Source organism: Hydra viridissima, unplaced genomic scaffold (genome assembly GCF_058129835.1).
Source record: "Hydra viridissima isolate aposymbiotic clone 2 unplaced genomic scaffold, HvirCarnegie_v1 scaffold_10, whole genome shotgun sequence".
In the NCBI taxonomy this organism is placed as follows: Eukaryota; Metazoa; Cnidaria; class Hydrozoa; order Anthoathecata; family Hydridae; genus Hydra; species Hydra viridissima.
The window spans coordinates 4,540,001-4,553,516 of NW_028324309.1; the positions used below are offsets into that span (position 1 = coordinate 4,540,001).

The following is a 13,516-nucleotide window of genomic DNA, read 5'->3' on the forward strand; positions in this document are numbered from 1 at the left end:
AACAAATTAATAATGTTTTTTAAATTAACAACTGCTTACAAAGCTTTTTGCATTGATTAGAGCTTAAAAACAATGCTTGAAAATAATGTCTGGAGTGATATTGTAGCAAGTGCCATTAAATTGAGCAAAAAGTTAGTCCTTTTATTTGGATATTCAGCTTTTAGCTTCTTTAAATATAGAGACTCTGTTGTGTGCTTTAAATCGTTATCTTGCTGAAAAATCTTATGGGATTTTATCTTTTGCATATGAGAGCATTACATCTCTTATAATTGTTTTTTAAACAAATTAAACCATGATGTTTTCAATTTGGTAAAGAGGACTTCATCCTATAGGATGAGTCCTCTTTACCAAATAAGGTGATATTTTGTAAGGTGATATTTTGGATCAAACCTTTGACCTATGGGATCTCAAACATACTTTTTACTTAATTGGTTCCAAACAATACAAATTTGCTTCCATAGCTCCACAGCACCTTACTTCACTACTATAGTGTCCAATTAAGATTTATTTTCTAGAAAATCAATTCAGGCAAGGCTTTTCTATAAGGAATTCATTGGCTTTTTTAAAGGATGCTGTCCAAACACTTTAATGGTGTGCAAATATTTGACTGTTTTAACACCTCATTTGGTTCCATATCTTTTGATGAATTTTGTTTGAATAACTGATGCAGCCAGTCATGGAATTCTTTTGAAGTTTAAATCAGAAGATTTTTGTTTTGTTGCTTGGATGTTGGTCTTCCAAGATTTTACAGTGTTTGACCATTAAATCCAAAATCATTTAGCTATGTGGCTAACATCCAACCTTAACACCAAAACTCAGACAGCAACTTTGCTGTATGACTGACTTTGCTTTACTGCTTTGGCAATGAGCAATTGAATGAACTGATTCCTTTGGCTCTACCCATGCTGAATTTTGTTCTTTTTGTATGGATTTGTACTTTTAAAGGTTTTTATTTAAAAAAGTTGTCAAGATTTATGTCAATTCTTTGTTTATTTAAAATAATAAGCTATTTAAGAAGCTACAATTTTAAAGAATAATTAAAATCAATCACGTAATAAAAGTTTATTTAGAAATTTCACACATTTCAAAAATTTAAACGAATGTTAGAGTAAATTTATAGTCTCAATTACTACAAATGTTAGAGTAAATGGCCCCAGAACTGTTTGATACAAATTAGATTTGAACTTTTTAATGGTCACTCCAAGGCATGAATCTTATTTGATTAAAATACTTTTTAGCAAACTTTTCTAGTGTACTTTGGGTTGTTACCTAGCTAACAGATCAATCCAAATAAAATTTTAAGCTTAACATGCTGATGGATTATCTTTTTCATAATTTTTTTAAGAATATTGTTAATACAGTGATTCGGATTAACTTCCATTTGTTGAGCATTGTGAAAGAGGCATAATGGTAAGCACAACTAAACCAGCCCTAACCATTTAGTTTACTCCACTATGCTTAACATTCAGAAGTTGATATTTTGAAGCTGAAACTTTGACAAATTATATGTTGAGTTAATTTTACTCTATAACAGTGGTTCTTACAAGTGCAAGTGCTCCGCAAAATTATAAAACTCAAAATTTAATGTTCACTCACTTATTACATGACACTGTAATGATTACAGTTTAGGTAAGAAGCTACAATAATTGATTTTCAGTGCTCTCCAAATTTTGTCATGATCAAAATTGCTCCCTGACTTCAAAAAGGTTAAGAACCACTGCTCTATAAGATTCTAATACGATAAAATTATACTCTTTATTCTCATCGTCAATAAAAATAAGTATTTTCCAATTATTTTTGAATTAGGAGTTTTTTTGATTAGGCTTAGGTGTTTTTAGGATGGATTTTCTGGTTCTGGAGATGGATTGAATAAAGAAATCAATAGTTCAGTTGTGAGCAGAAGTGATGATGTTTCTGATGAAAAAATTCAGGATAATGTAAATCCTGAATTAGTCCATGAGAAAAGCATAAACTCTTTTTCAGCTGGCATAAAAGATGAACCTATTGTAAGTAGTATCCTTGTTTCCTATTAATTCTTCTGCATCTAAAAATTATTCTGTATTTAAAAGTTCTGTATTCAAAAATGTACTTTTAACCCTGTTTGAACTATTACAACTGTCCATAATTTCATCTTGGCTCGTTAAAGTAGCACTGTTTTTAGAATGATGTTTCCACTCCTGAAAATATTTTAAAAAAAGAAGTCAACAATATTAACCCACTTGCATCAAGTTCAGTTGAAAGCAAAGTTGAGAGCTCAGTTGAAAGCAGTGGTTGTAAAAATCTTGATGAGAACCTTCAAGATGAAATAAATCCTGAATTAATCAAAGATGAAAGCATTAGCACTTTTGCTGCTGGCGTAAAGGATGAACCTAATGTAAGTAATATGCTTGTTTCCTATTAATTCTTCTGCATTTAAAAATTATTCTGTATTTAAAAGTTCTGTATTCAAAAATGTACTTTTAACCCTGTTTGAACTATTACAACTGTCCATAATTTCATCTTGGCTCGTTAAAGTAGCACTGTTTTTAGAATGATGTTTCTACTCCTGAAAATATTTTAAAAAAAGAAGTCGACAATATTAACCCACTTGCATCAAGTTCAGTTGAAAGCAAAGTTGAGAGCTCAGTTGAAATCAGTGGTTGTAAAAATCTTGATGAGAACCTTCAAGATGAAATAAATCCTGAATTAATCAAAGATGAAAGCATTAGCACTTTTGCTGCTGGCGTAAAGGATGAACCTAATGTAAGTAGTATGCTTGTTTCCTATTAATTCTTCTGCATCTAAAAATTTTTATGCATCTTATACAGAAATGTTTTTAACAAACTAGTTTTAAGTCAGTCTCTACTAATTTCTAATCTGTTGATGTAAAACTGTAATTAAGATGTCCTTAGAAATTGGTAAACAAGAATTTTTTTTACTTGAAGACTTTTTACTTAGTAATAATCCTTTACTGATTTTAAAAAACAATTATAATTGCTTTAATGAAAGTTATTGGACTGATTTATAAACAAAAATTTTAATTACCATTCGGTGTAAAGAAAGTAATACTTGTTAATTTGCTACTAATTGTTTACAAAAACAAAAGTAAATTAATTATTGTAAAGAAAGTTAAGTGTTTTTTAAGTTGTACATGAAATGTATAACCTATTAAATACTTAGACAATTTTAACTAAATTAGATAGAACTTCTTTTAGGACCCTTTGTCTGCTCAGAATGGCAAGTTAAGTAAAGAAATTGCCATCAATTACACAATTTCTGAATTTAAATTAATTGAAAGTCAAGTCTTTAACAACTCAACAGAAGATGTTGCTTTCAAATATAATGAAATATTAAGTAACGGAAACTGTCAAGAGAATGTCGAGTCTGATAAAAAAAAAGAAATTAACTATTCATTTTCAGCTGCCATTACAGAGGCAAATTCTGTAAGAAGAAAATCTGAAATATGCTGAATACTTGTCAATACTATAAATTTTTACAAACTCTTCAATTTTTTTTGTTTTTTTGTCAAAAGGCAGATAAATTTTGAAAATGTTTATATCTTCAGATTATTATTGATTTTAAATTTAAGATTCAAGCATCAAGTTCAGTTAATGATTCCACAACCTTTACTGTTAACAAAAGTAGCTCTAATCTTGAAAAAATTCAAATCAAAACTGTTAGATGCTTTGGTGATGGAGATAAGGAACAGTTAGCTCAACCTAATCTCACATATGGAGCTGTGAACTTAAAAGATACTGAGAGTTCTGAAGTTATTTCTGCATCTAATTCCAATGCTGTAAATAAACATAAAAATGACAACAAAGACTGCAAGACTATTCTTGAAGTGAGGTTTCCTTTTTTATATTATCTTGAAATAAGCTAACCTCAACAATATTCTTATAGGACTTTTTCCAAAGCTGAACCACATATGAAGCTGTATTTTCACTTTGTAAAACTAATGTATTGTCAATAGAATGTTTTTCTTATCTAAAACTTTGAGTAATAGTTTAAACTAATACAAAAAAATTTTAAATGTTAAAAAATGTTCCAGTAACAAATAACCCAGTTAAAGAAACCAAACAAAATATTAAGAGAAAATCACTAAGTTTCACATTTTTATGTATGTAAGAAAACCTTAAGACATCAGGCTAAGCATAGCATAGTTTAATTTTTTTTTTTAATTTTCTTAAAATGATAATTTTGCACTCTTGTTTAAGATACTTTAAAGAGTTAATAACAAAATCATTTGAAACTTTGCAAATATCATCTATGTGCATATTGCTAAAGGATAGATTAGTTGAAGTTAACTAAAATTAACTTTTTAATTTATAAGATTACAAGTAACTTTACCCCCTTAATACATATTCAAAAATCATCCAATGTTAAAAAATAATTCTTACAAAAAAAGTTATTGCATGATTTTAAAGTTAGTAGTCCATTCATTTAAAGTTTAATTATTAAGAAAATTGTCTTCTATTTTATAAAATATGATTTCATTATATTTACAATAAAAAAAATGCCATTTATAAAAAAATCATGCTCAAAAAGCCCACGTTTTACCTTTTATGAGATTTAATTATATTTATAAACTAAAAAACCAATGAGTAGAGCCTTAATTACATTTATAAACTAAAAAACCAATGAGTAGAGTCTTAAGTTTTTTTAACTATGGAAATTCAACAAGCCCTAAACTTAAATCATAAACATGTAAATAAAAAAAACCCCTTTTTATTGTTATGTTTATTCATGTTTTTGTTTACAAAAAAATATATTTTTAAGAAAATCTTGAAAAATATTTATTTACAATAATCCAAGTGGTTGAGTTTAATGTCAAAAATATATTAAAATTTACTGATCAATTATTTGGCTTTTTTTAAATTTTGGCAATCTTTTGCTTTTCAATATATGTTCTCTTTTTTATTATTACAAAACAGCTTGCAAACAGTAAATCAAGTACTAACAATTCAAAAATTGAGTTATTAAAACTAATTTTTAAATTTTGCTTAATAAAAGCACAAATTAAAGTTTATCCTATATAAAATGACTGATTTGTTTGTTAGTCACCCTAACAATTCTAGTTTTTTGTTATAATAGGTTAGTAATGCTGCTCATCAGGTGAGATTAAAAACAACAGTTCAAGTAACTTGTGCTAATGGAAACCATGCAGTGAGTACTTATGCAGATGTTACAAGAAATGAAAATCCAAACACTTTTGATCCTCAAAGAAAAGAAGGACAGTAAGTGGTTCTAATTCAAAGTATTTTAAGTATAGAAATTTCAAAGAGTTTAACTTTAAAGGAATAATGTTAATCTTGTTTTTTTTGTTTGTTTTTTTCTAAAAAAGAAGGATAAAATATTTACATTCATTATTTATTTAAGTTCTCAATTAATGTATAATTGAAATCCTTGGTTTATTATCAATAACTTGGAAATTAATATTAAAATGGATTTAAAAATACCATATAATTAGAAGATAGGAGTTTAAGGAAAAGGTAATCCAAGTTAAATTAATGATTCTCATTTAAAGTAGAGATAAGCAGCTGTTTTCAATGCATAATCTTAAAACTTTACTAAATTTTTTCTCTGTTAAAGTAAAATAGTTAAAACAATAGTTTCCAGATATTTAACGATAGTTTCCAGATATTTCACCAATTTAAGTCATTAGATAAAAGTGATTAATTTGTTTAGCTTTTTTACATTGGCTTTTTAAAATTATTGTTATTTACTATAATTATATGGTACTTTTATCATGCTATAATAAAATTATGATAAAATAATATTTAGGATATAATAGTATAATGACATAAAAACGTTTGGTGTAACTTTGTTCTTTTATTATAATTATTATGATAAATATAGCATAAAATTATTTAATAAGTTGTTTAAATTTTTTTATTTAGGTCTTACCAAGACAGAGCTCACAAGTCAATTGTTTTAAGTGCCATTAAGATTAAATTTTTCATTGTGTTACCGAAATTAGTCAAGCATCTTTTCATTGCGCTTCAACCAGAATCTCTTGGTGGATGGCATCATTATGGTGTTGAGATGAATCCATTTGAGTAAGTATCTGTTGTCATCGTCATTAAAAAAATAACTTAGTCAAATTTTCAAGATTGTATTTGTGAATAATTATATTTTATGTGTGATTATGAAGTTTGCACTGCTTTACACAGTGTGAGATGTTTGCACTATGCAGAAAGTTAAACATGATTATGCAACATAACTAAAATATCTTTGAGTTTTTTTAAATTTTAATATTCACAGGTATAAATAAAGGATTTTTTCTGAACCTAGGCATGCTTTTTTAGTATCATTTTCTGTGTTTATTAATTTAAGCTTTTGTTTTTAGAAAATCTTCATGTGGAATGATTTATGAAGGAGATTTGTTATTTCCAAAAGATTTAGTCAATAAGCCTATTGAATATAAGTACTTTATACGGGAAGGAAAACAAATTTGGGAATATCTTCGTTTTGTTAAAGATTCAGAAAATTATACCAATCGAGTGTTGATTATAAAATCTGATATCATGGATATTTTAGATCCAGGTTGTTATTTTTTTTTCTTTTATTCTCTGTTTTTAATAACAGATATTAAAATGTAAAAAAATGCTATTTTTTTATTGCTATGATAATTACATAAGGGTAGTTCCACATCTTATAAACAACATTTCTTGATAGCCTTGTTCCTTACAAAAACTAGGTTTTTTATATGTTAATTACAGATGATAAACATATTCAATTATGCCTTTAGAATGTTTTTAGGAAATAGAATTCAGAAATTGCACATAAATTAACTGAAAAAATAAATAAAATAAGAGTATTATTTAGAGGTGTACAACATCAGGACCTAGAAGCTCATGAACCTAGAAGCCTGTTTGGAATTTTTTTTTTTGTTTTAGATACTTTTTTATATAATCTTACATGTTTGAAAAAGTCTGAGCTGCAAAATGTCAGAAACATGCAGCATTTTAACTTAATTATTATTATCAAATTTCAGAAACATGCAGCATTTTAGTTTCATAATCACTTCACTAAAGAAAAAACATCACTTTAGGTCAGTAAATCACAACTTGTTAGACATCTGATTGAAATAAAGAATTTTTTAAATGCATTTTAAATATAACATTTTTTAACTAAAGTTAAAAAATATTACCATTCTGTAAAGTTTTTTCCTGAAGGGTACATAAAATTTTTTTGTCTCACAAAGTGTAATTCTTTTAAGATAATGAGAACATTGCTCCCTAAAGTATTGCTCATTGTAAAAAAACTTCACTTTATATATATCAGAATATTTAAAGTGTCTAAATTGTAATTAAAACAAGTTGAAGATCTTAATTTCTCAAAGTAATTTCTTATTAATTTGATAAAATAATATTAGTTTCCTTTTTTATTAAATATTTTTCTTTCTTTCTTTGTTAGAAATTGGGCAATATTTGGAAATTTATACAACAATATTTCCAAATTATTGTTGCACTTTCATTTACTTAAAATGAATCCTTTTCAGTTAACAAATTATAATATATTTCTGAATACTTAAATTTTTAAACCAGTAGTATCAGATGTTCTTTTTTAAGAGGACATTTTTAGAGAGGTAGAGTTCAAATTAGTTAAAAAAATTTATTAACTCATATAAATATTGGTCACCCAATGCATGCCAATGCAGTTCTCATAAGGTGCATGTGATTTTCTTAGCAAATAATAGTTTTCTTCTTGACACTGCATTAGCAACCAAAGAGATATTTTTTTTTGAACAATAATATATGAAAACTTTCATTAGATATTTATGTCAAGAAGACACTTCATTATGAAAATTGTTTTTCACACTAAACTGCAACCTTATTTAAAATTCATTTGAATATTGTAAATAAATAAAAGAATAATTAATGTAACTCAACTTTGAGATTAAAATTGAATTTTGCTCATACTTTTCAGTTTTTGTTTTTTTTTTAAAATTCATGCAAGATTGTGAATAACTAAACAGATAAAAAATATAAAAAATTAATGTAAAAGAGATGTTTTAAGATATTTGGATCCCAAAATTGAGCAATTTTAAATAATACTTGTTTGCTTTTGAAAAGTGCCTTTTGATTTTTAGTTATTTTAGGTGCAATTTTGGAATTCAGTGTTCTAAAGACATTAAAAGAACTTCAATAATTGTGGTGATTTTTTAATGTAATTAGGTAATAAATTTAAAATTACCAGGTTAAAAACAACTCCAAATGTTTCACAACCCATGGAACTTTTTGATCTGAGATTTCAAGAGTTTGTTTGTTGTAAAAGAATAAATTAGTTACAGAAGTTTTGAGGAAATCTGAAGGCTGTAGTTTAATTGTCTGAGTGATTAAATGACTTATAAATTGATAGTATTTATGGAGTTATTAAAAATGAAGGTTTGTTAAAACTAAACATTACAGGTTTTGAGTCAAGTTTAAAATGTCCATTAAAATTTAAGTTAAATAAAAGAGGAATTTAAAGCCTTCATATGTTTTTTAACATCTTGAATGAGTGAACTTGTATATTAATTCAAATTTTTTTTTAATCCAAATTAAAAATCAATCTTAGTCAAAATCAAATCTAAATCTTTCAATATAAATTAAAATTAAAAGATATTAGTTGTAAATGGTTAGTTTACTTATACACCAGGTCAACTTGTGCACCAGGATATATGCTAGCAATGTTAAATGGATCCCCGTTTTTAGTTGGCTTTGTTTATTATTTATAATCTGTTACATATAAACAGATATAAGTATTAAACAAAACAAAATAAAAATAATAAATATAATAAATTCCTTGACTAAATTTTATAATCTTTTTTGAATTATGGAAAATGTAAAAATTTAATATTTTTCATTTTAGATTAGTTTTTAATGAATTATTATTTGATCTAGATATCATATTCTATCAAGTTGATGATTTCTTTATGTCTCCAGAAGAAAATGACAATTCTTGGTCTAATTATTTTAAAAAAATTTTCCTTAACAGTAACAATGACCAAAATCTTATATTCCAACGGATATTTACAATGTATTTACAGTTATGTAATAATCATTTTGTTGATGGCTCAATAAACAAAACAATGTTCATTCGTGGTTTATATTCTGGTTTTTATGATTCTTGTACAAAACTTAAAGGATCTCAAAGTCGTTGGGTTAAAATTACAACTCACCAACCTCTTAAAGTATGCTTTAGCTTATTTTTTGTTAAAATTTCTGTTCTATGTTTACTCAATGTGCTCAAACCATTTATGATACCTCCATCTTCTTGTTCACCTTGCTAGTCTCCATTATTTTCTTTGGTGTGTACACCCTCTTTTAAAAACAAATAAACAAATGTTTATTAAGAAGCTTAACAAATAAAGTTCCATTTCTACAGTGTGATGTTTGATTAAGTTCAGGATTATTACCATTTATAGTAGGACAATATTCTCAGTTATACTGTAATTACTCTATTGACACCCTAAATAACTTTGAATATGACAGCTATTTTTAATTGACAAGCATTTACAACTGCTTATCTAATTGAAAGGTAGAGGAAAAAATTTATTTGTTTTCTTAATCAGTTACTTTGCTTTATATTTTAAATGCTTTTACTTCCTGATTGTTCTTATTCTGCACTTAAACTAATATGACCATTTATTTTTTAAAAAATGAGTAATTTCAAATTTACAACAAGTGTACATTTAATTTATTTAAAGCTAGTACTTGATGTATATTTTAGAATTTATTATCTAATTTGGAAGAGCAGCTGAAGCAAAACACATATCATGGAATTGAATCAATTGCCTTATGTTTATCTTTGCTGGTAATCTTTTATAATAATGAAGATTTACTGAACCAAACAAAAATGAGCTTTATATGTTCTATCTTCAAAATGATATCATTAGAAGACACAGACTTAAATTGCGATGAGTTACTAAAACATTTAGCAGTATACTTTTCAAATAACTATCTTAGGTATGTTATATTTTACTCTAACACAAATGAACAGCTTCATATAAAGTTATCCAGTTTATGGATAACTTTAAATAAAAATGTAATCATAAATTCGTTTTTTTTCCATGTAACTATTAAGGTTACTTGTCATGATGCAGGTGTTCTAGTAAGTATAGATGATGCTAAACATGTTAAGATATTGATAACATATAAGTAAGAAATCTTAAATTTAAATTCATAAGTTTTCAAATTAAAGTTTGACATAATTTAGCTACAAAAAGGTCCTGTTATTTTTTGATTTTATTGATGAGAACTTTACTGCAGACAAATTTCACAACAGAAGAAATGATAAATATATCCGGAATTTCACATTTGAAGATGTTCCAGAACAAATAATGAAGGTCACACCAAACAACCTAGTCAAATCATGGTGTTTGAGTTGGTAATATCTAATGAGGAAAAAATGGCTCTGGCCATCTGTTAGCAAGGCCTCTTGCTAAACACTGAGGGTTATATCAGTGTTTGGATGAAGAGTGAGTACAGAGAAAACAAATTTAGAGACGAAGTCATTTTGATAAAGATGATCTGGTCTAAAGAATTATGATTTTTAGTTCAAGCAAAAAGTTTTCAAAATCTCAAAACGTTTCTTAAAATTCTTTATATTTTCAAATTCAAAGCTTTTTTTTTACAATTACTTTGCTAATAATTTATTCTGGTAGATTAGCAATATCACAAATAAATAAGCAAACATGATAAATGATGCACAAAAAAACAAACAAACTACGTAACTAAAAAATTACAATACAAAGCTACATACTAAAAAATTAAAAAACTATGATCAAAAAAGGTTATGAAATGATTGGTATAAATTTATAAAAAGTTACCAATTTTAATTATGTCATTTAATTGTATTTACGCATACACAAAAAAGCTCAAGTATCAAACCTCATTATTATGAACATTGTTCACAAATTCTACTGTAAGCTTTACAGCTCTTTCAGAGCAATTGTTAATAACTTTAGTTGATAGACAAAGTTGGAAAACATTTAAAATTGCTCAACAAAGTAACACAGAGAAAATTGAATGTTTAACTACAGTTTGTCCTGTATGAAGATGAACCAAGAATTCTCTCCAATAAATGGACCAAGACTTGGTGGTATTTCTTGTTTAAAGTGTAGATCATTGAACATGTTTAACTTTTCTGAATGTTGAAACTAATTAGAAACTGGATCGGAGAATATTGGGTTCTATTAATGTGTTCTCAATTACATTTAAAACTCTCTTAGAACCAGGAACATGGTTCTTAATGTATTCTTTTTATTGCACAATTTGCCAGTAGCCTTTTACATCCTGGTGCATTTAAGAGTAATGCACTCCTGAAAAACCAGATAGAGTAAAAAACATAGACAAACTCTGCAAGTGCCTATAACTCATTCTTTTGAGCCACTGTCAAATCATACGGTAACTGTGTCCTTAATATCCGAATCTTCAGATAGTAAATAGCTTTTGCCATGAACCAAACATGAGAAAGTTAGCTTGGAGTTCGAATTTGGAAATTAATTTCAAAATACAGATACATAAGGTTAAGTTCCATTAATTCCCTGTAATCTCCTCTAGGAAATATATTAGTGTTCAGTGCAACTTTGCAGAACTGGATAGTTTTTCTAACCTGATTTGCAAAGAAGGTATTATTGATGGATTTGGAATCAAATCATACGAATATGGAAAGATCAATTTTATCCTTAGTAACATTCCAGTTTGTTTGAAATCATTTAAATATTTTCTGGTGTTACTGTTATGCCTGTGTTCATTTGCTCCCAGAAATGTTTGATAAAAATCTCATTAATATGCTTATTACAGGGAACCTCCAGTAAAATAAAGTCGTATTTTTGGCTTAACTTGATATTAGTTCATGAATTTCTTTTGTATTTGATTTATTTGAAGCAGCTGTGTCAAATCATAATCCTTTCACATTATCACACATTCCATAGTCTTGCAAATTCTCAGTTAAAACATCATATTGAGCAGTTCCAGTTCCATTTTCAATTGCTGGAATACCAAGAGGCTTAATGTCTTGATCAATATTAGTTGAGATAGCAAACCTATCTCATTTTGGTTTTTTCCCATCATCCCATGTTGTGCAGTATACTCCTGAATGGTTTTTTTTTTTTTTTTAAGGGCTGAATGACACTGAAAAAGTTTTATTATTTCCACCTGAACTAACAATCAAAACTGTACATATGCACCAAATAACTTGATAAAAGCGTTTTCAAAAACTGCAGTCATGAAAATATCTTTAACAAAACCCTGGGCTAGTTGTTTGTCATCACTTGGACCTGGCTGTGTGATATCAAAAGAAATTTTTAAGTCAATGGTAGTTACACCACTGGTATTTACATCACTGGTTTCTGATTAAAACTTAAATTCTGTAGTCAAATAGTATCTCACAACAAAATTTTATCTTTTTGAGCTAACTGTTTATCTTTCAATCTTCTCTGTTGTCCATTTTTCCTGTTGTCCTCAGTTTATCCATTTTCAGCTTATTTTATTTATTTTTTCCCAAAGTTATTTTATGACAGGTCCTTAGGTCTCTGAAAAATCTCATGCCTGTATGAAACAAGTCCTTTTTAAGACAAGTTTTCTTTTAAATATCCTGGATATTTTTCATTACCAGAAAACTTTCTTTCCTTTCTTTTTAAAATCTTGTCTTGCTTTTCTGCAGCTTCTGAGCCCTAATTCTTGCTTTTCTTTAAACTCTCACAACTGTTGATTAGATCACTATTATGTTTTCTGTCATGATCAGACATCCTGTCTTCGTAACCTCTGCCTGTATTATAGAATAAAGTAATAAACTTGCTTTCATTAATATTTAATAACAGACATAGAGACTGTAAATGTACACCCACACTATCATCCATACATCACATATCACAATATGTAACAATTATTTAACAATTAAATGTAATTAAAAATGTAAATAAATGTAAACTTTCAGGTGTTATTAAAAATCTTCTTTGCTAAGGAATTGCCCTTCCTTAACCCTCTTTCCCCATTCCCTTCCTCCCCCTCCTCCCCATGTCTAAAATCTTGTATCCACCCACTGTACAGTGGGCCAGTAGGTGGACAAAATGGGAAAAATTTTAGTTGTCTAATCTTGAAAACTTATTTAATTTTAGTATCTATATATATTAGAAGAAATTTATTGATAATTTATTTACATTAATTCCCTTAGTTACCAGAACTCTAAGCATTTGAATATTGAAATTAAAAAAAAAAAAATTAAAACAATGAATTAACGGTGACATCAACATTGAGTTATAATTCAATTACATCTACGTTTTTGAAACAAAAAATTAGCACATGTTATTCTAGAGTGTTTAGAGATAAGAAAAACCAATGTGTGAAATAAATTTGTCATAGCAGTTATACAGTTGTCATCTCAGTTATACTTTGTAAATCACAGATTAAAAAAAAAAATTTCTTAAGAAACTTATTTTTTGCCGCACTATAACTAATAATTACCACAATTTGCCATGTGTTGTTTTATATTTATTTGAGCTATATGATGCTTCAATCGAGTTTTAATTGATTGCTTGTCCCCTTAA

At 27.2% G+C, this 13,516-nt stretch overlaps 1 protein-coding gene and 1 pseudogene across 3 annotated transcripts in view; one reads left to right on the forward strand and one right to left on the reverse strand.

The window, feature by feature from the left end:
- Nucleotides 1-13,516, forward strand: part of LOC149882727 (E3 ubiquitin-protein ligase rnf213-alpha-like) — a 72,433-nt gene that overhangs the window by 4,099 nt on the left and 54,818 nt on the right. For all 3 annotated transcript variants that reach the window (XR_016444695.1, XM_090065712.1, XM_090065713.1), the window contains exons 3-11: nt 1,839-2,006; nt 2,162-2,374; nt 2,530-2,742; nt 3,569-3,823; nt 5,074-5,216; nt 5,880-6,038; nt 6,329-6,525; nt 8,868-9,157; nt 9,697-9,932. Coding sequence is in view for 2 of the 3 variants with exons in the window: in XM_090065712.1 (XP_089921838.1) it covers nt 1,839-2,006; nt 2,162-2,374; nt 2,530-2,742; nt 3,569-3,823; nt 5,074-5,216; nt 5,880-6,038; nt 6,329-6,525; nt 8,868-9,157; nt 9,697-9,932 (1,874 nt within the window). In the remaining variant the exon portion in view is untranslated. The remainder of the gene's footprint in view (nt 1-1,838; nt 2,007-2,161; nt 2,375-2,529; nt 2,743-3,568; nt 3,824-5,073; nt 5,217-5,879; nt 6,039-6,328; nt 6,526-8,867; nt 9,158-9,696; nt 9,933-13,516) is intronic.
- Nucleotides 10,851-12,829, reverse strand: LOC149882728 (uncharacterized; annotated as a pseudogene).